Source organism: Rhinopithecus bieti, unplaced genomic scaffold (assembly GCF_001698545.2).
Source record: "Rhinopithecus bieti isolate Rb0 unplaced genomic scaffold, ASM169854v2 scaffold_26977, whole genome shotgun sequence".
In the NCBI taxonomy this organism is placed as follows: Eukaryota; Metazoa; Chordata; class Mammalia; order Primates; family Cercopithecidae; genus Rhinopithecus; species Rhinopithecus bieti.
Genome location: NW_016812360.1, coordinates 834,499 through 850,281, shown reverse-complemented (window position 1 = coordinate 850,281; position 15,783 = coordinate 834,499). Strand labels below are relative to the sequence as shown.

General features: G+C 35.7%; 1 protein-coding gene across 1 annotated transcript in view; it reads left to right on the top strand.

Annotated features, from left to right (window-relative positions):
* Positions 1–15,783, top strand: part of C6 (complement C6) — a 66,292-nt gene that overhangs the window by 25,886 nt on the left and 24,623 nt on the right. The window contains exons 7-9 of the mRNA XM_017896002.1: positions 929–1,127; positions 5,681–5,923; positions 10,083–10,236. Of these exons, the coding sequence (XP_017751491.1) occupies positions 929–1,127; positions 5,681–5,923; positions 10,083–10,236 (596 nt within the window). The remainder of the gene's footprint in view (positions 1–928; positions 1,128–5,680; positions 5,924–10,082; positions 10,237–15,783) is intronic.

Genomic DNA, 15,783 nt, shown 5'->3' with positions numbered 1-15,783 from the left:
AAGACCTTAGAAAAACTACAGGATAGATGATGGAATACAGACACCACACCCAGCATTTTATCAACCAGGGTAAGTGAGGTTACACTGCAATATCAATACTAAGATGTCAGTGTCTTAAAACAGTTTCACTCATACTGTACTTTCTACTCACAATAGTCCTTTAGAAAGGAAGAGACTTAAGGGATTCTGCTTTGACACATCCTTCCATGATGAATTGCAAAAAAGAAAAAAAGGGAACGTGACGTATTGCCCATCAACTCTTAAAGTGACAGATATCATTTATGTTTACATTTCATTGGCCAAAGAGAGTAGGGAAATGCATGCTTTTTATGTGCCCGGAAAGAGATTAGAGTAGTTGTAAACAGCGTAATGACTAACACGAAGGTCAATCAAGAGTTGAGCATCACTGGGGGCTTTGGTAGCAGGCAATGGAAACCCAACCTTAGAAACTGTGATCCTAAAGTCAGACTCACCTCTTGAATAAGTATGAAACAAGGCGGGACTTCGTTATAAAGAACAAGCCCAGTTGTCAGGACTGAAAGGTATCTTAGTTAGATTGCACACTGCATCAAAATCACAGGCATAATAAAAATAACCCTCACTGCTTATCACCCTGCTAAGTCGCAGCTTAGGTGGCATTTCCTTGAGGGAGGGTTTCCTGATATTGCCTCTCAGGGTCTTATATTTCCTGTGGGATTCCATTGGCCACACAGTACTTACCATATTAAGTGTTTGTGATTATCCCTCTCTCTAACTAAACTATTAACTCCTCAGTGCAGGAACTAACACTATTCTTTGTTCTCTAGCAAAATGTGTCCTCAATAAATGTTGGCTGAGTGCATAAATAAATAAATCTTTTCATTAGATATCCACAAGTAGCTCCAGTATTTCCTAAATTACATTTTATTTTGCATGGATTTTTCTCCAGGTAGAAACTGCAGAAGATGATTTGAAAACAGATTTCTACAAAGATTTAACTTCTCTTGGACACAATGAAAATCAACAAGGCTCCTTTTCAAGTCATGGGGGGAGCTCTTTCAGTGTACCAATTTTTTACTCCTCCAAGAGAAGTGAAAATATCAACCATAATTCTGCCTTCAAACAAGCCATTCAAGCCTCTCACAAAAGGTATCAAAATAGTTTCTAACCTTTTATTCTTTCTTGAAATTTAACACCAATTCTAGCAATCATGCAATAAGGAGAGGAGAGTTTTTATATTGTACCAGTGTGACTTCTAATACAGATACAAGTAATTTTCCCATTTTTGGTTATATCTCACTTCAAAAGTTATAGAAATACTATGTATATTAATGGTTCTGTTTTGCATGCATTTGACTGTTATTGTTATGTTTTTCATCTTAACTTTTTTTTGATATTGTTGTAGGTGTGCTTCTTATAAACTCCAAATAACAGAACTTCGGCCTTTCATGAAATATGACAATCTGTATTTTATGTTTTTGTTATATTCTATATATATATTTGTATAGATGTATATATTTGTACACATATACAAATACGTATATAAAATATAACAAAATGTATAATATTTTGTTACATTTACATAAACACGCACACATTTACCCATCTCCGTTTTTTTCCTCTTATAATTCTTTTCTTGAGATCCCTGTTCTCATTCAGTTGCCTTTTCTTTTTTCCTGTATTTTCCTCATATAGGACACACGCAAGGTATATTTTCTAAATCTTTGTGTATCTAACATTGCCTGCCTTTTCCCTGAGCAATAAATATAAAGAATATCCTGACTGTATCACAATCTTCTTCTCTTGATAGTAGATGTTATTCAACTGTCTTCTAATTTCCATTGCTGTATAAGAAAAATCACATTCAGAGCAAATTTTTTCATTTTCTTTTCCCTGCTTAAAAAGTTACAATTGTTTTTTTGCACTTGGAACTTAAGGTATGTCCAAGTATTGGACTTTGCCTGTTAGTCTTGCCAGGGACTCAAGGAACCCTTTTAATATACAAAGATACAACTCCCCTTGTTAATTTTCTCCTATTACTTGCATTTTAAATCTCTTAGATATGTCTCACAGTGCTTAAATGATTTAGGAGATAGATTTCTATCGCAAACTTTTAAACATTTACAAAGGTCTTTTAAAATACTGTCTGTTGCTTACTACAACCACCACTCTAAGTAGCATTTGCTCTTCCCCAAGAGAAGAATGAAGAGAATGAGCCCTGAATCATGGAACCATGGAATCATATTATGGTTGCTCCTACCTTTATCATATTGCTCTTCTACTTTTATTTAGTCAACCATTTATGCACTTATATAAATATAAGACCTAACAGCACTGTATGGATAATTTTCCCAAGTATTTCATTTATCTTCAAAAAATTTAAGAGATTATCAGAGTTGATATTTAAACATCATTTTGCAGATGAATAAATTGAAGTTCATATATGCATTTTTAATTCAACAAACATTTATCAAATACCTACCATGAGGCAGGCACTAACTAAAGTCCAAGAAGCTGAGTGACTTCCAGTGATCTTACAGTAAATAAATGCCAGAGTTGGGAACTGAAATCAATTTGTCTTATTTTTGTTTACTTTTCTTATCCATTGCATTACACTTCAAGATATTCGATTCTTTATTTATTTATTTATTTATTTATTTATTTATTTATTCATTCATAATTTTAGCAAATTACAGAAGGAACACAGTTCTGATGATATGGACATGTAAAAATGACAATGAAATAGATTCATTTTATGTATAAATTATATATATAAAATTTAGTTTAGAATGGGCTATGGTTCCTATAGTGCCCTCCAAACTTAACAAATTATATTTGTAAGACAAGATATTATCAGAATTTCTTGTAAGTAAAAATATACATCTCTAGGCCTTTCCCTTAATCTACTGATTTCAGAATATCTGGAATTGGGCATGAGAATATGGCCTTTTTTTAGCTCCCTAGCTCAGCATAATATAGCATGCAGGATTAGAAATAACTACTTATAAACATAGTCAAAGTTGAAGGGAGATAGACATGTTGAATGAGACATAGTTATAGTCCTATGTCTTGCTTCATGTATATGATTTATATGTATTTCAAACATGCTAGAGAACATTAGTAAAACCTTTATACATAGATAAACAACTATTGTTTGATCCTCTAATAGTCTGTCCCAAAGCAAAAAAATTTAGAGCTATTCACATTATCAGGTTGGAACATATTAAACTACTGTTATTCAACCATTTCTGATTTGCAAAATTGTTAGCCTCACCGGGTGCGGTGGCTCGCGCCTGTAATCCTAGTACTTTGGGAGGCCAAGGCGGGTGGATTGCCTGAGCTCAGGAGTTCAAGACCAGACTGGGCAACACGGTGAAACCCCGTCTCTACTAAAATACAAAAAAATAGCTGGGTGAGGTAGTGTGCACCTGTAATCCCAGCTACTTAGGAGCCTGAGACAGGAGAATCACTTGAACCTGGGAGGCGGAGGTTGCAGTGAGCCGAGATGGCGCCACTGCACTCCAGCCTGGGCGATAGAGCAGAATTGTTAGCCTCATACAGTTCAATCCAACATCATTACTGTCATCTTTGATTAGGTCTGAACAGAATTAAGGAATTTCAGTCTAAACAGGAAATGAGGCTGGCACGATGACTCACGTCTGTAATCCCAGCACGTTGGGAGGCTGAGGTAAGCAGATCACCTGAGGTCAGGAGTTCAAGATCAGCATGACCAACATGGTGAAATCCTGTATCTACTAAAAATACAAAAATTAGCCGGATGTGGTGGCAGGGGCCTGTAGTCCCAGTTACTCAGGAGGCTGAGGCAGGAGAATCGCTTGAACCCGAGAGGCGGAGGTTGCAATAAGCCGAGATGGCGTCACCGCACTTCAGCCTGGGTGACAGAGCTAGACTCTATCTCACAAAAAAAAAGAAAAAGAAAGAAAGAAAGAAAAGAAAAAAGGAAGAAAAAAAATGCTACTGCAGCCTCTCTTAGTCTTCAAGTAGAGAAAACAAGATACCACAAAATTGAAAATCAATCCAAGCCTTTCAGTAGAGCATGATGCTTTAGCTGTTTCGGCAATCACAGATCAAATTAGACATTTGTTGGGCAAACAGTCTGTTTCCAAGCAAAATACCAGTTAACTCAGTAAGGTTCAGTACTTTCCTGATATACTTTACAAAACTGAAACCACAATAATATTATTAAAATAAAGTAAGACCTCACACATTGTTGAAATAGATTATATGTAGTTTAATAACCTATAGTAATGTATTTTTTTAATCTAAAATAGCCAGTTTCAGGTATCATGGACCAGCAAGTAGAACACCATGAAATGATTATGCTAAGTTGAGCTACCAAAATTTAGCTTGTATTTTCCATGACTGAGACTTTAAAGCAACCTGGAAATGCTGAACCTTCCAGAACAGGCACTTCAGATACTCAGGGAGTGAGTGTGCTTCTTATTAAAAGCACAAGGGCTCTCCAACTTTTGAAACTATGGTTCTATGACAAAATTCAAGTATTAAACTTAAAAATAGAATTAATGAACTTACTAAAATGTAAGTTCCACAAAGGCACGAACTTTGTCTGCCTTCTTTACTTCCGTATCTACAGCATCTCAGATAGCTAGGCAATACATGTATAGAAGGCCAGAAGGTAGAATGAAGGAACAGAGGGAGAGGGACAAGGAAAGAGAGAAGGGAGATTAATGCTGATTCTTTCTCCATCCTTGGGATTATTTTTTATCTTTTGTGTCAGCAGTCATCTTGTGCCATACTTATAGCAAAGAGGAATATGGTTAATAATTAACAGTTATAATACAGTTATTTTGCTAAAATATGGTCCTTACTCTGTTACTATTACTGCAATTTGTTAAAATTGAGAGATCAGATAAAGTACATAAATTTTTTTAAAACAATATACATAAATACACTTATAAACCTCAGTGGCTATGTGGAAAAATAATCTGAGGAAATGAGATTTTAAGCATAATATCCACCAGCTAATTCTAAGTTAACCTGACATAAAAAGAAATTATAAATAAATAAGTTTGTAAACAACAACAACAAAAAAAAACTCATGTATTTCTGCATATGGGTGGAGGAGAGAGAATAGAAATAATTTTACTTGATTTCACCCCCTAAGTAATTTAGAATCAGCATTTTGGAGTTGAAAGGAGGTGTGAAATGTTACCAGGTGCAAGTCCTCATCTTATCATTTGACAACTGAAGTCTAGAGAATCGAAACATTTTTTCCAGAGTGACAAAGCTGTAACTTGAATCTCACTTGCATAACCTCCATCTCAGTTGCATAACTTCCAGTTCAAAATTCACACAATCCTTTTTCAATTATTCACATTAGCAAGCATTCTAAATAAAAACTCAGTAGAAATGCAGCCACGATTGGCAATTAGGAGGAAAAGATGACTTTTTTGATCATTGAATTCTTCTTTCTTAGAGAACACGTGCCCCCATTACACAGTTTACATTATTGAGATAATCTTATCTGTTTTGTCCCTTGAACATTGGTATTGGAAAGCAAAATGAAATTTATAATTTTGTATGTGAGAACATGCAATAGAGAGTGAGAATTGTAATACTATGGTGGGAATGAAACTAATGATAAATCAATGACATTTAAATGCTTGGTACTTCAAAATTTCATTACCTTTAATCATCTTTTTACTTCTTTCTTTCATTTAGGATTCTAGTTTTATTAGGATCCATAAAGTGATGAAAGTCTTAAACTTCACAACGAAAGCTAAAGATCTGTACCTTTCTGATGTCTTTTTGAAAGCACTTAACCATCTGCCTCTAGAATACAACTCTGCTTTGTACAGCCGAATATTCGATGACTTTGGGACTCATTACTTCACCTCTGGCACCCTGGGGGGCGTGTATGACCTCCTCTATCAGTTTAGCAGTGAGGAACTAAAGAACTCAGGTAACTTTCTTCAGTCCTTACTCTTTTTAACTGGTATGATAGCATGCAGTACATTTTTCATTTTTCTCTTACTCTCTCATTTTAATTATTCTGCTTTGACTTTATTTAGATCCTGCTTTATTTCCAAAATATGATGAAGGATAAAAAACATACACATTCAAATAAATAAAACAAAAATAGAAAGCTAAGACCAAAAAATAAGAAAAATAAGTATGCTTAACCACTGTGATTTTAGGCATCATATTTGTCTCTAAATTTCCTAACATCTGGGAACATCATAAGCTGACACAGTAGTGGTTACCCAAAGAGGAAGATGCATGCCAATATCTCAAGGGAAACAAAGTTTGTACTGGCACTAAATTCTAAAAAATAATTTATGAATAACATTTTATAGGATATAATTTCATAGAGCAATACCTTATAACAAATTAAATAGCAATTTTTTTCTTATAATAATTTTAACTAAAAGCCAAGATGAAACCTATGATGAAAGTAAAGTTAGAAACTTGACAAACAACTAAGCTGGAGTGGGCCAGATGAGCACCTACGGGTGATGAAACTTGAAACTAAATGCAAAAGATTTGTGTTATTGTAGGCTTTCCATACTGCCTGCATGCTTTATGTTTCCTTTCAGTTATCCTTTCCACTGGAGCAACTCTTGCATGATGAATTTGATGTCTTCTGCTACTGCAAACAGTATCAACACCAATGCTGAGCAAAAGTAGTTAGGGGAAATCTCTGGTCTTTGACTTGGTTTTATCTCACCCTCAGATGAAATTATTCTGGTCACTTCTGCTATAACCCAGACAATAATTTCCCACTTGATGAGTATAATCCTCATGCGTTCAGAGCAGAGCCCCTAAATGCTTAGAGTTCAGGTCAGTTAAGAACTGGGTGAATCTTTAATCAACTATTCATCCTTTAAAAAGTTAAAGCCCCATAGCTAAAATGAAGAGTGATGAGTTATACTTTCCTACAGAAACCTTCTCACATTCCATCTCTTTCTCTGTAGAGGTAGAGATTGACTGTTACATATAATGAAGGAAAGAAAAGGAGTTTGGGATGTGATAAGAAATTCAAAATAAATAAATACCCATGCATATCCATATATACATGCAAGCACACAATACATACATACACACACATACACTGTATATATGTATTGACAATATGTCTATATATGCATATATATGTATATATGTGTATATATAATCAGTAAGATGTATTCTGGATGTGAGGACGATCTGGCTGTGACATCTGTCACTTCATTGATCTCCAGGGTTGATTCGGCTGATCAGGCTGGCTAGGTGGGTGTCCCTTTCCTCCCTCACCACTTCATGTGTGTCCCTCCAAAGCTGCATGCTCGGTCAAAGAGGATGACCATCCCCAATAGAGGAGGATTGGTCTTAGGTCAAGGGTATATTAGTAGCTGCACTCCCCTGCTAGAACCTCCAAACAAGCTCTCAATAAGATGTATTCAATATTCTCATATTCAATAAGTTTATATGTAATAATTTATCTGTAAAATTTTAATTGTGGTTAAAATGAAGCACACCCAGACAGAAACGACTTCTCAAGAAAATGAAATTCTCCAGTTCATGTGTTTGTCTGGCTTTCCCAACTCTCTAGATAAATATATATTCTGGCCTCTTCCCTTTTCTCTCCTCCTATTCTCTCTCCTTTTACCTCATCATAACATGAAACTAAAGTATAGATTTAATTTTTTCTATGCTTTATTCAATAAGAATTATATCCCCTGTTGTTAATTTTGAAAATGACTTGAATATTTCATAGTACTTTCTTTCCCTCAAGAAAAGAAAACAAAATTAAATTGCCTTTTATTTGCATGTGTTGATTTATTTCTCTATTGTTCAATGTACCATAGTCAAGTTAAAACCTTGAATAAAAGTTGACATTGCTTCAGTGTGCAAGGTGAAAAGAGTTTCATAAACACAGTGAAAACATCAAACAATAAAAATATCATAATATGCAAGAGGATAATTTTAAACTCCTTTTGTTGGGAAGTCATCTTCTACATTGAATTGGAGGTTAAAAATTATTCACCACACTAATTATTAATATGAAATTTTCAACTAACAATCTTGTATTTGGGCATCAGAGTAGCTAAAGACATTACTGAAATACTCATTCCTGCACCCCACAGCAGAGGAACACTCAGGTTTAAGATACAAGGTACTGCAGTATCAAGTAGCTTGTTAGTTCATATAGATAGAGGTCTGGCAGCAAAAAAGTGGACATACTGCAGGGAAGAAAAGGGTTGCACAGAAATTCACTGATACTTTGATCACTGCATGACCAATGTCATAAAAAATATTCATCATTCAAATCTTCAACGATTCATCTATAGCCCTCAAAAATGAAATTAAGTTTATAGTTAATTCATTATGTTATAGTTAATTCATTATGTTATAGTTAATTCATTATGTTATAGTTAATTAACTCGACACATACAATTTAATTATTACTTATAAATAATAAGAGCCTAATGAATGATTAAGGAGTCATGCACTATAAATGCTTTACATTCCAAGTATGGCCTAAGTATTTGACAACCCACTTATAAAAACAATCCTACCAGAAGAAAAATGAACTATATTTATTCAACTAGACTGAAACAATTATCTTTTTTTAGAGTTGAATATGCAAACTAAACACAAGGGCTTCAAACCAAGAATTTTTTACTCCCAACTAACAATGCATCTCTTCAAACTGTCACCAAAAAAATGAGGTAGACAGACCCAGTTCACATCTACCCAGCCTCATTTCTCAGCAATCTATGCCTTCAGATTTCCATTTCAGTATCACACGTAATCAGAACCTCAAGCTTTAAAAACACCCATCCCTGCCTATTATGACCTATAACCCCAAATACTAGTATTTGCTTTCAGGTGCTTAAGAGCCTATATTAACAGCTGTACTTCTCATGTACTTGTATTTTGCAAGGCAAATTTTAACTAAACATCAAAAGACCTGGATTTTAGTTTTGATGTTTCCAGCAGTGAGTCAGGTGCCTTGGGAAGCTATTAAGAAAAAGAAAATGATTTCCCTCAATTACCCCAGACAGTACTAACTCAGCCTACAAAAATACTAGATCTGTTTCCCTGCACTCTTCCACTAACACACAGATTCTGAGGCCATTGAGAATGATCACAGGACTGTGGCGGCGGGAGTGTTTCAGATGCCCAAATCTTCAACAAGTGATGCTAGAGAGTTTGGTAAAGGAGAACGATGAGGACTAAAGGTATTAAAACCAGATGGCCTGAGCCTCAGGGCATCAAGGTTTTTGCAGGTTGTAAGACCATGGGGAGTCATCCAATGAAAGCAGCAGTGGGAAACTAGGAAGATATCATTCCCAACTCCCATACATGAATGGGGTGAGAATATGGCCTTTTGAACTTCTGCTGGAGATGACAGTGGAAACAGTATCAAGTACAGGCTTGAATTAACATGGGGAGATAGAATAGCTAAGGAGGAGTTTGAAAATAATTCATAGGTCAGGAAGTCAGAATTTCTGAGATTACAATAAACAGTATTTTAAGGTAGGGGTTGAGTGAGCAGCTGAATTAAGGAGAAAAAGCCCAAAGAGGTATGAGAATGAGTGTTCAGGGAAGAAGCATGGCCCAGAAGATTTGCATTTTAGGTGACAAACAGGGAAGCAATTGAAGCGGACTCAGGTATCACAAAATCAGCAGTGGCCCAGAAAGTAGGTCTTAGAGAACAGATCAGAGCATGTCATAATCTTTTGATTTGCAGGGCTACACAGTGCAGTGGCCAATAGAAAGGGAAAGCTTAGAGCTCCATTGTGTTGAGTGGCAACAAGGGGCAGGCAACAGGGACAGGACATCACTGTCCCCATGGGAAGGGCCACAACGGCTCATATGTGCTTCTGAGGGTCAGTGTTGAAGGGGGAAATGATGGGCACTCACAGGATTCTTCTGTTCAGGACCATCTCTGTGCCCATGCAGGATTGAATCTGTAGGTAAAATTAATTTGAGCTGCTACTAAAGTTTATAGGGATTGGGGAAGAAAGGGGCTAATATAAAGTATCTGTAACTCCGAAGTGACCAGAGCATCATGTTCTTCTTTGAATTGTCAGTGGTGCATTCTCAGTGGTTTTTGTTTGTACTTCATCTCCTAGGTTTAACCGAGGAAGAAGCCAAACACTGTGTCCGGATTGAAACAAAGAAACGTGTTTTATTTGCTAAGAGAACAAAAGTGGAGCATAGGTGCACCACCAACAAGCTGTCAGAGAAACATGAAGGTAACAGTACTCTCTTAGCAGCTTATCCAGTGTGCCCTGAGCCTGGCTGTCATTTACAGACCATATTGGATGTCACTGTGCTATTTTTAGCTTTTCACTTATTTCATTTCTCTGCCTCAGAACTCTGTGTGTTGGGACAGGGGATACAAATAAAATACCATTAGCATTACCTTAAAAAAGGAAATTGTTAAGGTTTTCTTTATCTCATACTTAGGTTGTTTAATGAATAATTTATTGATTTTGCTCATGGGAAGAACGCAATATTAGGCATTGTGAAGTGCATATGGCTGTGAACCAGGACCTTACAAAGTAAAGAAACATATAAACATCCATTAAAAATACAGATTGACAAGGGTTTAAGAGAGGTATAGTTTCTAAAAGGCTATAAAGGACTATGAGCAGAAGAAAATCCTGGAATTTAAATACATCAGATTTTGTGAAGAGAATTATTCTGGGGCCATGTATTAAAAATGGCTGAAGACTTTGGCAAATGGAAAGAGTGAGAAAGAAAATCCAGGCAAAAAATCCTGAAAAAAGAAGATACAAGTTATGTTTTGCAGAATGATCTTACTCTTTCCCAATTTTAGCCACTGCTTTCACTCCCTATCCCAATCCCCAATCGGCTTTCACTCTTCTATCCCAATCCCCAACCCAGACATCCCTTCTGAACTCCAGACACCTACTGTCCACTAAACATCTCTACCGGAAAGTCTCTAGGCAACAATGCTTTATGTATTCTCTCCCTGCTGCTGTTGGTTCTCACTCACATCTAATAGCATAGCCTTTTCTTTACAGCCTAATAGGACTGTTGTGACATGATGTTTATAAGGAGCCTTGCAGGGTGACCAGCAGTGGTTGGCTCCTTTCACCTTTCCTCTTCTTCAGCAGTCCCAGGCTTGATGATGGTATCACCATCAACTAAGTCAGTCAAACCAGAAACCTGGCTATTGTCTTTGATTCTACCCTTTTTCTATATCTAATAAGTAACCATGCATAATTCATTCTACCTCCTGAATGTCTCTGCAAGTTGTCTTCATATTTTTATTTCCATGGATATAAAACCTTCCATGGAAGGCAAACCATCCATTCATTATTTCCAACCTGGATTATCTCAGAAGCACCCTAAGTGGTCTTCCTGCTTGTAGTCTGCTTTATTCCAGTCTATTCTATGCATTTTTATGAGAGGAATCTTCTCTATGGAAAATCTTATTCATGAAATCTTCATACTTGGAACATGTCAGGTTCCACATGGCCTTAAGCACAAGTTCCTGTCCTTCTCTGCATAGCTAATATTTATGCAGTCTCCTAAACAGGTCATGCTCTCTCCTAGGCCTTGCCATTATAAATAACTCCTTCCTCTCTGTAAAATTCTATTTCCTTAGTTTGCTTGATTGCTTAGAATAAAGGGAAGCAGAATCACAGAAATTCCCAAATTTGAAGCTCACCTTCTCATGGTGAAGACAGACAAGAAACAAATAAAATATAAGATTTAGTGTGATAATAAATAGATAATTTTAAATACAGTGTCAGAACAGATAGTCTACATATACTTGACTGTTATGCATAAGCAAAATGAAAAGAACTGGCTTGACAACTGCACATTCCTATTATAGCAAAGAAGAAAAAGAGGGCACAAAGGCATATAGAATGCAAAACAAATAATCTGGTAATATTAACCAAAATATGGATATAGATTCTGTATCAGTTTATCATGTAGTAGAATAATTTAATAAGAATACGAGTTCAATAAATCAAGAACTAAGAGATAGATAGATTAAATAAAAGAATTAATTAAAACAGATTTCAAAACTGAGGTACAAAAACAAACATTGAGAAATATAATCATTATAATTATAAATAAATTATTACAATGCAAGGACAAAATATAATTCTTTAAAATAAAATTAATCAAAGTAATCACATACAAGAAAGATATCAAGCAATCTCAACATGGAAAACATTTAAATATTATTAAAGAAAATTTAATGGAAATGGAATGATAAATGTAATTTAATATGTGAAAATTAATATCCATGAAAAGAGATCCCAATAAATGAAATAGAAAACTGTATTTTAAAAAAATGCTATATAAGAACATGTCTCTGAAATAAAGGAAGAAATTTTTCTTGATTATATATATATTGGAACTATTGTCCAAATATGCAACTTCAAGACAAATTCTAGAAATACATTATTAAGTACTACTGGAAAAAACTACTTAACCATAAAATCCATGCAACAAAGAGGTGAATAAAAAAGCAACTTGAATAATTCAGATGTTCAAAGTCAGGATATTTTAATGGAACTTAACATAGCTTTCTTCTATGGCTTGGATTTGTATCCCCTCCCATATCTCATTTTGAATTGTAATCCCCAATGTTGGAGCAGGGCTCTGGTGGGAGGTGACTGGATCATTGGGGCAGACTTCCTCCCTGCTGTTCTCGTGATAGTGAGTTCTTATGAGATCTGGTTGTTTAAAAGAATGTAGCCCTTTCCCCTTCACCCTCCTCCTACTACTCCAGTCATGCAGGACGTGACTCCTTCCTCTTCACCTTCTGCCATGATTGCAAGTTTCCTGAGGCCTCCCCTGCCAGTCTTCCTGTACAGCCTATGGAACGGTGACCCAATTAAACCTCTTTTCGTTATAAATTACCCACACTCAGGTAGTTCTTTATTGCAATGCAACAATGAACTAATATACTCTCAAATTCCTATTTCTTTTAAGTGGTAAAAAGTATAAAATTGCCAGTGTAATGTAACCCAGTCATTCTGGGTTTCAGTTTTCAATTTTTAGTCAAACTCAGGATTTCCTCACTCTTCTCCTTTGCTGCTTGTCAGGGATAATTTAAGAGCACACATGTGTGTGTGTGCATGTGTGTGTGTGTGTGTATGCATGCACATGCATATGCATATGCATATGTGTTGGGGAAGGGTAGTCAGATAGTATCCTAGAGTCACAGGAAGAATGAGACCTTTGTTAGCATGTTTCTGTTTGCCTTGGCTAGCCTCATCTGATAGGTCATTTGCCTCCTCTGGTTCTCACAATCACGCACTGGCACCTATTGCCAATGTTGATGGTCCTGCCTTAGCTTTCGGTTACTAAATCCATATCCTTAAATCTTCCTCACAAAAAGGCCAGGCCCTTTTTTGTCTACCAGTCTTTCTCGAGACTTCCTCACCTTCTTCAGGCTTTAGGGAACCCCTGCCTGTTTTCTGTACATCACAGTGAAATGTGAGGGCCTTGAGACTACCAAGGAACTACTTGCTTGCATGCCATGTTGGATACAAAAGATTCTCTACAAAACTTGCCATTCCCATCCTACTACTTGAGAAGATTAAATGTACGTGAGAGGACTTTGAAAAGTTTGAAAGTTCACAGGGAACTGGAAGTAAAAGATAAAAATAGAAAATATGAACTTTATTTATCAACATAAGTTTCATCAAATTCAAGACACATTTCTTAGTGATGATGTCAGCCATCTAGTCCATCTGTAAAGAACTGAGAGTCCTAGGATTTTAACTTCTGGAGATTGCAAAAATGCAATCTTCTTCACATTAATAACTGAAAAAAATGGGTGCCCTTTAAAGATATTTTAAGATTGGAAAACAAAAAGAAGTCAGCAGGAGTCAAAGAAAGACTGTAAGGTGACTATCTAATAATTTCTCATCTAAATTCATACAAAATTACCTGTGTTTCATTAGAGGAATGAGTAGGAGCATCATCGTAGTAGAGAAGGAGTCTTTCGTAAAGCTTTCCTGGGCACTTTTCTGCTAAAAGTTGGTCTGTCTCAAAGCACTCTCATAAGAAGATGATACTATTCTTTGACCCTCCAGAAATCAACAAGAAAAATGCCTTGAGCATGCCACAAAACCATTTCCATGACCTTTGCTCTTGACTAGGCCATTTTTGCTTTGGCTGGCCCACTTCCACTTCTTGGTAGCCATTTCTTTGATTGTGCTTTGTCTTCAGGACCATACTAGTAAATCCATTTTTCATCTCCTGTGTACATTTCTTTTTAAAAAGTGCTTCAGGATCTGATCCTACATGTTTAAAATTTTTATTGAAAGCTCTGTTCTTGTTTGCAGCTGATCTGCACACAATCGTTTTGGCAGCTATTGGGTGGAAAGTTTGCTCATCTTTGATTTTTCAGTTATGATTGTGTAAACTGAACTAATTGAGATATCTACAGTGTTGGCTCTTGTTCCCACTGTTAATCATCAGTTCTCTTCAATTAGGGCAGGAATAAGGTAAATTTTTTCTTCACAAATTCATGTAGATTATCTACTGCTAGGAGTTTTCAACATTATTTCTTCCCTTCCTACAATGAGTTATGAATCTGTTAACTGCTGATTGCCTTGAAGTATTGTCCACATAAACTTTTCCTAAGACATCAGTGATTTCACCATTCTTCCACCCAAGTTTCACCATAAATTTGATGTTTGATCTTACTTCCATTTTAGCAGATTTCAAGTTGCTCTGATAGGGACTCTTTTCAAACTGATGTCTTATCCCTCTTTGTGCCTCAAACTTGATCCTATTTAGCTATGTTATGATAAGTTAGTATGAGTTTATTTTTGTGCAAAAAATTTGAAAGCCATGCATTTTCTTTTCATAATACACATTTTCCATTAACTTATTGAAGAGCCTCTTATGAGCTTCTATCAAACTTCTACTTGTCAAACTATTCTTTCCAAGATTTTCTCCAAAGTGGTAGAATCTTAGGCCTGCACAAAGGAATCCACCAAGTCTATATTTTAGTTACCACATGTCCAGTATTCCCCCATTCTCCAAGCTGCTCAAAATCTTTTCTACTTTTGAGAAGAAAAATGGCTATCTTATACATTTTTTATCATTCTGTGGTTGATGTTATAAATTCTATAATTCTGAATCTTAAAATGTTTGGCTCTTGATATTTTAGTTCAAGCATTAAGATCTCAAGAATTCTTTTTCCCTCTCAAGAGCCTGGCCCTTGACATTAAAACCCTAGCCTTCAAATCTATGATTTTGCTAGATTTATAAAAGTGTACTTGAGATCTAAAAGACAAAATTTTACTCTTTTCGCTCTTGATTCTCTCCAGCCTGAGGCTGTACGTGTAGAAAACTCATGATTCAGCTTCAATCATCAAAGAAATAATCGAAATAAAGAAATTATAAAAGCACATAAAAATTAATGTTAAAACATTAATCCAACAGATAAATACAGAGCCCAGGAGTAAAGAAACAGTGAGCAAAGATGAAGCAATGAGAAATAGATTCATTTACTATATAAAACTAAGACTAAACAACAAGCGGAATAATTATTGTGTTTTTCTGCATTGCTTAAGTGTTTAATATGCTAAAGATGTAATAACTATTTTGAAGTGACAAAATCTTGAAATTGTAAATTTTAGCAGACAGTCCAAGAAGCCTTACCTGATTACCATCTCTATTGTTGTTCATAATTAAGGTTAGGTGCCCTTCTATACGTACTCACTGCAACTTGCATTCACAACATCATAGCACGTATCACACTGTATTATGTTTACTTTCTATTTCCTCCATGGTATGCAAATTCAGGACAGTGGTGTGGTCTTTATG